The following is a 12,611-nucleotide window of genomic DNA, read 5'->3' as shown; positions in this document are numbered from 1 at the left end:
TGGTGGATGTCACGCACTGTTTTGTAATGATTCAAAGGAAAGAAGAGTTGAAGGAATTTGATTCTTTAGAATGGGTGAAGATGATGGCAATAACGTGTAGATGTATAACTCACATATACACCATTACGAAATTGAAGAAGATGGAAAATACATACATCAAGTAACCATATTCATGAAACTTGAAAGAAACATGTGGTAGAGCACTACACTACGCAATCAACTTCTTTTTTGCATTTTTATTTACCATTCAAACTCGTTATAACCTAATGCTTTATTCACTAATCATTAATTAATCCTATAAAGTTCTTCTCTTGAAATTACCCCCAGTTTATGTTTTAAAGCAATATATATATATATATATATATATATATATATATATATATATATATTTATTATTCTTGTCGACGTCCGTCCGATTTTAAATTGATTAGGTGTCTAGCAAAAACAAAATTTTGTGTCCCCTCTTCAGTGTTTTTTTTTTGTGTCCTTTTATGGGAGGTCACTTACCGTTGTGGTATCTCACACGTCACATCCGCTTTATGGAGATAACTTACCGTTGTGGTGTCCTTTCCGTTAATTAATACTGATGGGCCACTGACCATGCTTGGGCCATCCTTAACGGGCTTCATGATCGGGTACAACTCAGACGCGCCTGGGCACTATATATATTATTTTACACTTTGAAGACAAAATCCATATCCAAGGTTGAAAAAGTTGAGTTAGCATTACCTAAGAAATATCTTTTGATTGGTCATAATGTTTGATGACATCTAAACATGTTGAAAAGGATTTTGTGTTTGTGTCTCCCTCTCTCACACACTTTACCTATTCCTCGTAGTGAAAGATATGACCCACATGTGTAGGAAAAACCATAGTACAAAGAACAAAAACAAGAGACAGTGGCTATGAGTCACTAAATTCACATTGAGGTTATTTACGTTTCGAAATTTCAATAAGTTCAAGACTCAAAAAAATAAAAAGTCATTTTTAGTGTTCCCCAGAAAAAAAAAAAGTAGGAATGCATTGTGAAATGGATTTTATTTTTAAATAAATATTTTAAATTCCTGTTTTATTAAATGTTTTAATTTTTTGAAATTAATTCTCACTTTTTTCCGTTAAACATATTTACGAATGTGGTTAACCCATTATGACCTGTATAGAGATTTTCAAGTGTATCTCTTTTAGATTTATTTTTTTTATGGATCAGTTTTGGTCCTGAAATACGAATAGCCCAATCGTATAGGCCCAATTAGAAACCCACCTCCATATTGCACATAAGACGAATGTCCATCACTACATTACTTTTTGATATAATAATTTTTTAATTGTTTAAAATTCAAAGAGTCAAAAATGTTCTGGTTCCTTAATTTATAGTGAAAATTAAAATTATTATTTTTTTAAAATTTTGAATTAACTTAGTCTCTCATTTTTATAAATGGTTAGATTTAGTCTTTTAAACCATTATTGTTTAACTTTATTTTACTTTTCAATTATGTTTCTCAATTGAAGCAAAAATGTGTCAATCGGAATAAATAAACTTAAATACTATCATAAAACGTGTTTAAAATGTCAAAGAAAATTAACAAAATTTGGTTAAAAGAATTAAATTAACGTTTTTCTAAAGTTGAAAAACTAAATTAGACAAAAACTAATAAGAGAAACTAATTTCAATTTTTACTAAGAATTAAGGAGTCAAAAATATATTTAACTCAAAGTAAAATTTAATTTGAGGATTGTCTGATTTGATTTTAATTTTTTTAGTTTTGAATTATATAATTTTAAAACTTTTTTTACATGGTACAGTTCAAACGTTAAAAATTACTTCTATATTATATAATTTAAAATCTTTATATTTTTAGTTGTACAATTCAAAAGTTTTCTGTTTTTAGATGATATAATACAAATATAATTTTTTGTGTGAAAAAAAAATAGATGAACAGTCTAAAAGTTAATTTAGACTTTGAAATTGTGTCATTTGAAAAAAGTTTTTTTTTTTTTTTTACTTCTAAATTATATAATTCAAAAATCACCTTTTGTTCTATTCTTTTTTTTATTCCATAATCTAAAAGTAATTTTTTTCATTAGAAAGGTTTTAAATTTGGATTAAGTAAGGGCCTAAAATCTTCGAGAAAAAATTGTTAGGGCAATTATTACTTCATGCAACCCATCAATTTTGGAATTTATTTTTTCGAAACACAAAAAATAATTCCAGAATTATTTTTTTTCCAAAAACAAATGTCCTCCTTTTTTAAGGAAAACACTTTCCAAAAAGTTTTTGAGGAGTGAAGAAGAAATTAATGGGTGCAGAAAGTAATTGTCATTTGTTAGGACACGGTGAAAATAGAATGGCTTTATTACGATCTAATAACCTGAAAAAAGTACATTAGGGAAATGATTTATTGACTATTACATTTTGATAATTTTTTTTATAATTTTAGGTGACATATTTAAGTATTTTTTTATATTTTTATTTTTTTATTTTAATATTTCAAAATTATTTAAAATATGTTATTTCATATTGTAAAAGATAATTATCAAAATTTAGAAATTAAAATATCATTTTACAATAATATATGACTTTACTGTCCGCTTTTTCTAACCATTTTAACACAAGAATACAAGCACTATAAAATTTAGGTATAAAATTTAAGATTTAAGATTTAAGATTTAAAGTAAAGTAAATATTTATTTTACGCTTTGCTTAGTCTCTATCTCCATCGTAATTGTATGTTTGATTAGAATTGAAATAATCTAATCAGATTAAAGAAATTAAAATTTAACAAATTTGAATTACTTTATTGAAATAAAATAATAAAATAATTATAATAATTTAAATTTAATGTATTTAATTTTTTAAACTGTTAAATTTCTTATTCAAACTCAGTTGGTCATGTGGGATTGGTAACAGATACATTTTTTTTCTTTTAATATCTAGTAACAGTCAATTCACATAATGTTTCAGTAAAGATTAAAAGAGCAATTTTACTCGAGTTAAAGAAAATTATCATGTACTATTAATTTTTTTTTTCAACATTTTGAATTCGAAATTGTCATATGATTTTACCAACATGCATTAATATTATAGACTTTTGAAGTGGGTAAAATAAATACTGTAGCAATTGGAAAAATTAAAAATACAAAAAAAAAAAAAATCGAAAGAAAGAAAATATATAAACTAAGAGTGGCCACCGCACATGTGCACACACACAAGAGTAACCAAAAAACATTATGAAATCACGCGAATCTTGTCGGTCACTTATTTACGCCGAAATTATCACGAGTGCTCACCTTTCACTACTTTTAATCAAATAATATTAATAAACAAGTTTTCCGAAAATATAAAAATAGAATTATTTTTTCATATATTAAAAATAGCTCTAGGATCACATAGAGCAAACTAATGGTGTATTTATATTCTTGGGTTAAATATGTTTTTGGTTTATTAACTTTCAGTGAAAATTGGAATTAATCCCTCTCTAAAACTTAGTCCAATTTAGTCTCCAACTTTATAACGATATGAATTTAGTTTTTATAATCAAATTTTGTTAAATTTATTTTACATTTCAAATGCGTTTTATGATTGTTTTTTAACTCACAATGAAGAGAAAATGTGTCAAATGATATAAATAACTCAAATGTTATCATGAAATGCATTTAAAACGTTAAATAAACTTGATAAAATTTGATAAAAATGACTAAATCCACGTAATTTTATAATTGAAGGACTAAATTGGACTATAATCTTAAAAAAAGACTAATTCTAAATTTCACATATTTAACCCTATATTGTTCATGAATTCAAATTACGTAAATAGAATTAGATAATAAATGAGACATAAACGTGGAAACTACTAATCAATCAAATACGCAAATCACGAGCAAACATTCTGGTGATAGAGAAACTCGGAATTGAATAATCTGAGAATGGAAATTTGAAAGGGTCTTATTCATGAAAATCAAAAACAAAAGTTTGTGATAACATCGTTTTCTTTGAACCTTTAATTTTTGTTTTAATTTTAGGGTTAGGAAAAGTGTGGCAATGGTGACTTTGTGATTGACCCATCAATTGCGGCAAAACTTTCTACAGTCCCTAGGGTAATTTATTCAAATTGTCCTTTTCTATTTCCCCTTCTACTTCATCTAAATTGAGGCTACACTACAAACTTTACTCCTTTTCTTTTTCTCATTTATGTGTGTGCATTACTCAATTCAATTATTGGATTGGCAGAGAATAAGAACTGAAAAAAAATCCATGGCTATTTACTAGAACAATTATTATTATTATTATTATTTGTGTTTAGATTTTGTGTTGCCGTGAATAATGGGTATGATTAGGTATATGCATCTATGTGAATTGGTTGCTACTTCCCACCTTCTTCATCTTCATCCATTAATGAATTACCTACAACTTTTAAAGACTTCAATCCATTCACTTTGCTTTCATAATGTTCCTTTTATGGCACCACCCACATTAATACTAACCTTACCTCATCTTCTCATATGTCTTCTCTAGCTCTTCCTTTCTCATTTTCTATTTAACTAATATTTTTAACATAAGAAAACATTTACATTTCAATTTTTTTACTAATTCATTTCTTACAACAAACACTATTTATCTATTTTAATAAATACAATAAAATATATTTGATTTTACTTCAATGATAGAGAACATTAACTTTGTTGGTTCGAAAAGTAATTTAAATAATAAAATTGTTGAAAATTTAAATATGAGTTGAAGTTGTATATCGAATAAAGATGAGAAAGTTAAACACATATAAAAAATAAGACTCATAAATTCATTATTTTTTAAGTTTTGGATTGAAAGTGATATCAATCTTTTATATATAGGTTAGACCGATCTCTAATTCGTATCGTGTGTCTCTAATCATTTATCGATATAAATAATTAAATCAGAAGGCGGGAAAATGGATTAAAGTATTTTCTATGGAATATTTGAAATAGTGGGGGCATATGGAAAAGGATAGTGGTAAATCTAGGTTGATTTGAAAAGAGAAATTTGCCTAAACCCAAGTTTTGTGTAAATTGATAAGGTTGTTTATCTCTTTTATGTTGCTTGAAACAGATAGTTGTCTGTGTGTTTTTTAAATGAGAGAATGGGGTCAATATCATGAGTCACTTTATGAAATGTCATTAAATATGCTTGACCTAATCACAGGCTGTCCTTGAACCCAAATTAAATGAAAACTTATGTCCCGGTTGAGGCATAGAACAAGTCAACCAACTTCTAACATTAATATTTTTCATTACATGTTTGATGTGAAAAGCCTTTGCAGGCCATGTGAATTTATACATGGAGGGCCCCTTTTTCATGTACGTCACTATCCATTTGATGGTGGGATATGCTCTGTTTGGCTTCCATTTTTTTTTTCCTTCTAATTTTCCCTATCACCCAAAGGTAGCAAGAATAAGTGGAAGAAGTTTGGTGCTTTTACTTCTTTTCCACTTTTTCTCTCCACAAAATCGTTTTTCTCTTGAGGTTTGTACTCAATAATATATTATAAAATTGTATTATCTTTAATTGAAACGAGACTTCTAATCAATTGACACCATTTTCAATTCAAAAACTTGTAACGATAAATTTATAGGTCTTCTATCACAAAGTTAAATAAAACTGGGTTTAATTAGTCGGATGATACCCACTTTTATTTAGATGTGTCAGTTTGGTCCCCGCTTTTAAAAATATGTCAATTGAGTCTCAACTTTTGAAAATATGCCTTAATTAGGTCCTTTTCAGCAAAAAATTATTAACACTGTATTGATATTTAAAATGACTTGCAAAATTGAGTATTGATATTTATATCAAAATTTAGTGGTAAAAGTCATGAATTAAGTTAACGACTTTAGTAATTTTTGTCTGAATAGGAATTTATTAAGATACTTTTTCAAAAGTTGGAACTAAATTGACACATTTTAAAAACGGATACCAAACTGACATATTTGAACGAAAGTGGGTACCATCCGACTAATTAAACCAATAAAACTTTCATCTAACTTGTTATGGTTTCCATAGTGGAGAAAGGGACGCCAGGCCCACAATTCTCTTCAAATCTAGAAATTTTGAAAAGGGGTATTCTTTTTATGCATGTTAAATTGTACAAGAGAAATCGATTCGTGTGTAAAAAGATGAAATTTGTTTAATGAATGCAGCTAATTTGTTTTCCCGGTTCAATATGTGGACACTGATGTGTTACATAATGGTGCAAAAAATAGTAGTAGTGTTGCTCATCAATGTCCTGAAGAATTTTCTTTTACAGAGCTATTAATGATATTAGAAGTTGGACATGATGTCTTCTAGTGGGGTTACGATTGTTACAAGGCATTAATTAAGAAATTAATTGTAACTTTTATTTTATCAAAAGTACAATGAAAATGAGGGTTGTGTTGTATTAAAACTAGCTTTTAGCTACCTGTAAAAAAATACCAATTTTAATAAGAGGTATAGTATACACTTGATTCCTTACCCTTAAAAAAAATAAATCGCACGCATTTGTGAGACACACGATAAAGCGAATATTTAAAGTGCTACTACTACCTATCGCTGCTCTACATTTTTCTCATAATTGCAAACAAATTAATTAGATGCCATCACCCTTTTTTCTTAAGCATGATGAACAAGTTGCTACTTCTATTTAACTCAAGGAAAAAAAAAAAACAGAAATAATGAGGAGAATAATGGACGATAATAAGAAACAAGTTGGGAAAAAAAGTTACACTGAAAACTGGCTTCTCTTTTGATGAGAACCAAGCATTGATCTTAGAATTAAATGGAACCAACTGTTCCTTGGAATTCCACTTTCATTATTTCATAAATTCATTTTTTTTTTTTAATTTAATAATGTTGATTATAAGAAATCGTGATATTCTTCTGATAGTTATTGTGAAGAAAGATAAATTTAGCATAATTTTTTTCCTACTTTTTATTAACATAGGCACGTCTAAATTTGGTTGTCCCAATTTTAATTGTATCGAAAAATTTTGTGTAAGTGCTCTAAGGTCCCTTTTATGAATGGAAAAACCACAAATTGAGTTGGGTTGTAGAGGTTATCCGAATGTATGAACAATTGACATCAATGGGGTTGGAATTGATGTGGCAGAAATAGTAGAGTTAGCTCATGGTGGATGGAAACAAAAGTTTCATAATCATCTTGCCTTTACTTTTATGTGAGACAAGTTTCAGTGGACAACACCCGAGGAAGGCAGGTGGTGATGAAAGGGGTAGCACAGAAGAGGCACAACCAACAAAAAGTAAAAGACAAAAGCATTTTTTTGTCTTTAAAGTCAAAAGCCAGTTGAATAAAAGCACAAGTTTCAATTTACAAACTTTAAGTTAGGGTTTTCATTTTGTAAAATTAAAATCAAGTATTTTTCACATTTAAACAACCAGGGGTTTTTTATGGCTGGAAGTAAGTTTGGGTTGAGCACCAAATTGGGTAAGGAGAAACAAAACAAGGGTTTAAATTTTAAAATAAGAGGAAAAGCAAGTTTGAACGTTTGGTAAAGGAGGCAAAATGTGAGGGAGAGTTTTATAACCTGAACGAACTTTTAGCAAGGTTAACAGTATTTATGTCCGAAATTACAATGGTGGAAAAGTGTGCTTTACGTAAACAGATTTGAATTCAAATCTAAAGGGTTATTATTAGGAAGAAGTGTGTGCACATGGGGGGCAATCTTAAACTATACCGCTAATCAAGTGAAAAGAAAGGATTAAAAAAATTAAATAAATGAAATCTGGCATGCCATCATCCTTAAAAAGGGTCCTTGGGATGGAAATCCAGGTCCCACCACCATGACCAGAATCAGGGTCCTCTTAAACTATAGAAAACAGGTGGTGGTGACCTCGATCCAAGATTAAGGGTCATTTCATTTCAAACCGCAAGTATAATCTTTGATAAGAGAGCATCAACCACAGATAGATTCCTAACTTCAACTTAATTATTAGGTTTTAAATAAAAGAACTCGAAAAATCTTGCTGATTCCGTAAACCCTCCTCCACGAATGAACTATCATTGAAAATAGTATTGCTTTTTGCCAAGACACTGGAGATTGCCAAAACCATATCTAGAGTTCTAAAGTTGAAACAGAGATGGGGTTGGCTTTGGATGGCCAAAACCGTATTCGAAGTCTAAACAAAGATGGTGATGGGGTTGGAGCTCTGAAGTACGAAGGTACATTGCTCCAAAAGTTTGAATTGAAACAGATGTATCACTAATTGATCAGATGATGAAGTTAGTCTATCTAATTGGCATATGGAATCACAAATGAGGGGACATCACATAAATGCAGATAGAGATGGCAGGGGAAGCATAAGCACACACACAACATTCTCATAGCAGAGAAATATTTTCGAGACACTGGTACGAGAAAGGAATTACCTCAATTCAGAAAATCAATACATGTAAATGTTCTTAAATTATACTATCAATTGCAAAACAAAAGAAACAAAAAATTAAATAAAAAAAAAGTATGATATAAGAGAGACAATAACAATAAACTCCACAAACCTGCAGAAGCAGCAGCAGCAGAAAGTGCTGCTACTCTCTATGCAATGCAACCCTGAATTATGGTCTCCAAATTCATCCCTATACATACACATTTTCTCTGCAACCTACTCTTTTCTCTGCCATTTTTATTTCACAACTCGAATATCCATAACAATTCAAATCAATATGGAGAGACTTTCTCCTCTTACCTCAATCCACTGTTATCTCCTCTCTGTTTTCCTATACTAGAACAAACATCATCATCACATGCAGCCTTACACAAACCCTTCTGGTTCTCTCAGGTTTTATTTTTCGCGACGAGAGTCGCGTACTTACTTGACATGGCTGGCACAGGAAGAGGAGGGCACAGCAGAAATGGCCACCAATAATAACAAAAGTATGAACTGAACTTGAATGGTTTTTTTCATTGCTAGGGTAGAGGGCAAGGGTTAGAGGAGAAAAGTTCTCAAAAGAATCAATAAAAGGGAGGTGGAGGAGGAGATGCATATGAGACTCCTATGACGGGTGGCAAAGGCCCTTCATATACAGGGGCTGGTGGTGGAGACGACGGAGGTGGGGGCGGTGGTGAGTTGTAATAATAAACAGGTGCTGGTGGTGGCGAAGATGGTGGCGGCGGAGAACTGTATTGAACTGGGGGAGGTGGTGGTGATGGTGATGGAGGTGGATGGTAAGGTGCAGGATGTGGTGATGGTGGTGGCGGTGAATGCTCTTCACAAGGTGGTGGTGGTGATGGCGGAGGCGGAGGCGGTTCTATACAGGGGGGAGGTGGTGGTGGCGGTTCTATACAAGGTGGAGGAGATGGTGGTGGTGGTGAATGGACTGGTGGAGGTGGAGAGTGAACAGGAGGAGGTGGGGGCGGTGACAGATAGGGATAGACTGGAGGCGGCGGTGAGTGCGGTGGGGGCGGTGAGTGTGGTGGAGGCGGTGAGTGTGGTGGGGGAGGTGGAGGTGAGTTTTGCGGTGGCGGTGGTGGACTATAGTAGTATTGCACAGGTGGTGGTGGGGAGAACACAGGACTTGGTGGAGGTGGAGGTGATGGCGGAGGGGGTGAAGGTGGTGGCGGAGACCTTACACAATAAACTGGTGAGGGCGGTGGCGGTGAAGGTGGCGGCGGTGAAGGTGGAGGAGGAGGTGGCGAGTAGACTGGTGGTGGCGGGGATGGAGGAGGAGGAGGTGGCGAATAGACTGGCGGTGGCGGGGATGGCGGAGGTGGTGATGGTGGCGGTGGTGAAGGTGGGGGTGGAGGAGGAGAATATACTGGCGGTGGCGGTGAAGGCGGAGGTGGTGAAGGTGGCGGCGGTGGAGGCGGTGGCGGCGGCGGTGGAGGCGAATACACTGGAGGTGGTGGTGGTGGCGAGTACACCGGCGGTGGTGGCGGAGGGGAACGGGGGACATAAACAGGCGACGGTGGCGGCGATGGCAATGGTGGTGACGGAGGAGGAGGAGGCGGCAATGTAGGAACAAAAGGCTTACACCTAAAAGACTTGCAATCGACAGGGTGTGACAAAAACGACTTACATTGTCCTGCGGGGCGCTGGTACGGCCTGGCCGATAAGCAGTTGCGGCGGTCGTCAGCCGCCGGCAAAGCGAGACACCGAGGCGGTTCGCCAGTGAAGTAATTGTAAGAGAAAGTAAAGTTCTGGAGATTGGGAAGCTTACAAATGCTCTCGGGAATCTTCCCAGAGAGTAAATTATGAGCCACATTGAGCTGCTCCAAACTCACGGCGCCTCCGAGGGCGTCAGGCAAAGGACCTAACAACTGGTTGAAGCTCACATCGAACACCGTCAAATTCTTCAGCAACCCTATCTCCTCAGGGAAGCACGACCTGAACGCGTTGTTCATCAGAATAATCTCGTTCAGACGCTTCATGTTACCGATTCCAGCCGGCACGCAGCCGTGGAAGCGGTTGTTGGCCAGCACGATCACCGACACGGGCGAGTTGCCAAAGTTCTCCGGCAGGTCGAACACGAAGCGGTTGTCGTTGATGAAAATGGCGTCGAGGTCCTTGTCGAAGAGCTCCTTGGGGACCGTGCCTTCGAATTCGTTGAACCTCAGATCCAGGAACTTGAGCTGCGGCAGATGCAGCACCACCTCGGGGAACTTTCCGGCGAACCGGTTGTTGCTGAGATCCAGCTCGAAGAGGAGTTTGAGCTTGTCGAACTTGTGCGGCACGGTGCCGCAGAAGCGGTTGGTGTTGATGTGGAGGAGCGCAAGGTCAGTGAGCAGGCCGAGCTCCTCCGGGAGATATCCGGCAATGTCGCCGTGGTTGAGGTCGATTCCGGCGACGGTGCGGATCTTAGGGTTGTCCAGTGCCTGAGCGCAGAAGACGTAGCTGTAGTTGCAGACATCGGGCCCCACCCAGTCTAACGTGAGGTTTCTGGGATCAGACAGAATGGCCTGCTTCCATGCTTGTAGCGCTATGTAAGCGTTTCTCAAACGGTCGTTCTCGAAGCGGAAAGAGGGATCTACGGTTACTTTTTCTCCTCTGTCACCGAACTCGTCCTTGTAGTACAGAAGCTGCCGCTGCTTGATGTAGGAAGCTTCCGCGTCGGTGAGAGGCCCATTGTGGGAGATTGCTTCAGAGGCACACAGTGACTGCGCAACCACAACGATGAAGAGAAGAAGAGAGAGTGAGAGTGAGAGTGAGAAGTGGAAGGAATAGGTTTTCTTCCTCATCTCACATGCCACATCTGAACAACAACCAAATTCAACACACGATCGGTTTCACCTTCTCTCAGATCTGCTTCAAAAATGCACCTAGATTGCTTTCAATGTCCGAGAGAGACTCTGTGTTTGTTTCTAGGGATTTAGAAGAATGGCAGAGACAACCCTGAAGGAGCGTATAAGAGTCTGTGAAGAGAGAGAAGAGAGCGAGGTGAAATTAAAATTAAAATTAAAATTAAATTAAAATACAAACAATTTAATAATTCATCAAAAGGACAGCTAAATCACAGCTCAAAGCCCACCAGATTCTCTATCCCTTCTTCTCTTCCGCACTCGCTTTTCCTTTTCTTTATTCAATATTTTTTATTTTGGAAATTATTTTTCTTCCTTTTTTTTTTTCTCTGAGACAAAAGAGGAAGACTCTTTACACTATAATTCGGTATTTTCTGGCTCCTTCCTTGCGAGACGCAACAAGTTATTATTATTATTATTATTTTTATTATTTATATTTTTTTAAAAACTTAGTTGGCACTCACTCGCTTACGCTTTGAATAAAGTGGTTTACGCGGAGAGATGGAATGGCAAGAGAGAGAAAGATTAGACCATTCCCACCAAACATGCATTAATTTATTACGTTCTTTTCAGGAAATAAACTTGATAATTAATTAATACTTTTATTATTATTAAGATTCATGATAATTTTAAAATTGATGTAATAAAAATATTTTTTGAAAACTAATGTGGTTTTTTTCCTAATGATTGTTTCCGTTATATTTTATGAAGACAGACATGATGTAGTAGTAGTTGTTGCACCCATCAAATTATAACGCGCCTCTCTATTTGACAGAGGATTTGGGCTTAAAAAATAATTATAAAACCGTTAGCACGATGACGTGGAAATTGTGAGTGCCACAAATTTAATTTAACTGTGGAATTTTTGTTTTGGTGATTCATAATCTCTGTGTCGGTGTCCACTGTCAAATCAAGCACCTTTTGCAACTAAATTAAATGGCCGTAATTTATTTCCACTAATAAAAAATAAAGAAGAATAATATATTTTGTTGCTAATTTAATTTCGCAGGAAGTTAATCATTTTTTGCAATTTAGTTTGTACAGAATAAGATTTATTTGATTACAAAAATACGAGTAGAGCGTTGATTAAAAAAATGGTATAAAATGATGTCACGCACTCACACCTCTTGAGCTTTTTCCGTAATTCACATTCCCGTGATGGCGATAACTTCTGAACGGACTTTTTTGCCTTTCTAACTTATGGCTTTTTCTGGTTAATAGATTCCACCGTTTCCATTTTTTTTTTCTTTTTTAAATGATTTTAAAAAACACATGTACTATCATCTTCACTTTAATAATAAATATTTTAAAAAATGTATATTTGTAATTAAACACAATTATATGAATGCTAC

The 12,611-nt window shown here is 34.6% G+C and overlaps 1 protein-coding gene across 1 annotated transcript; it reads right to left on the bottom strand.

Annotated features, from left to right (window-relative positions):
• Window positions 1-8,376: 8,376 nt before the first annotated feature.
• On the bottom strand, window positions 8,377-11,370 carry LOC114181323 (Leucine-rich repeat (LRR) family protein). The gene has a single exon (XM_028067748.2). The coding sequence runs from the start codon at window positions 11,197-11,199 to the stop codon at window positions 8,977-8,979; it is 2,223 nt and encodes a 740-aa protein (XP_027923549.2). The 5' UTR covers window positions 11,200-11,370; the 3' UTR covers window positions 8,377-8,976.
• Window positions 11,371-12,611: the final 1,241 nt, after the last annotated feature.

The sequence above is a fragment of the Vigna unguiculata genome, chromosome 4 (genome assembly GCF_037176805.1).
Source record: "Vigna unguiculata cultivar grain cowpea cultivar isolate G323 ecotype 2 chromosome 4, ASM3717680v1, whole genome shotgun sequence".
In the NCBI taxonomy this organism is placed as follows: Eukaryota; Viridiplantae; Streptophyta; class Magnoliopsida; order Fabales; family Fabaceae; genus Vigna; species Vigna unguiculata.
The sequence above is the reverse complement of the archived record's forward strand: the minus strand, read 5'-3'. Positions and strand labels throughout refer to the sequence as shown.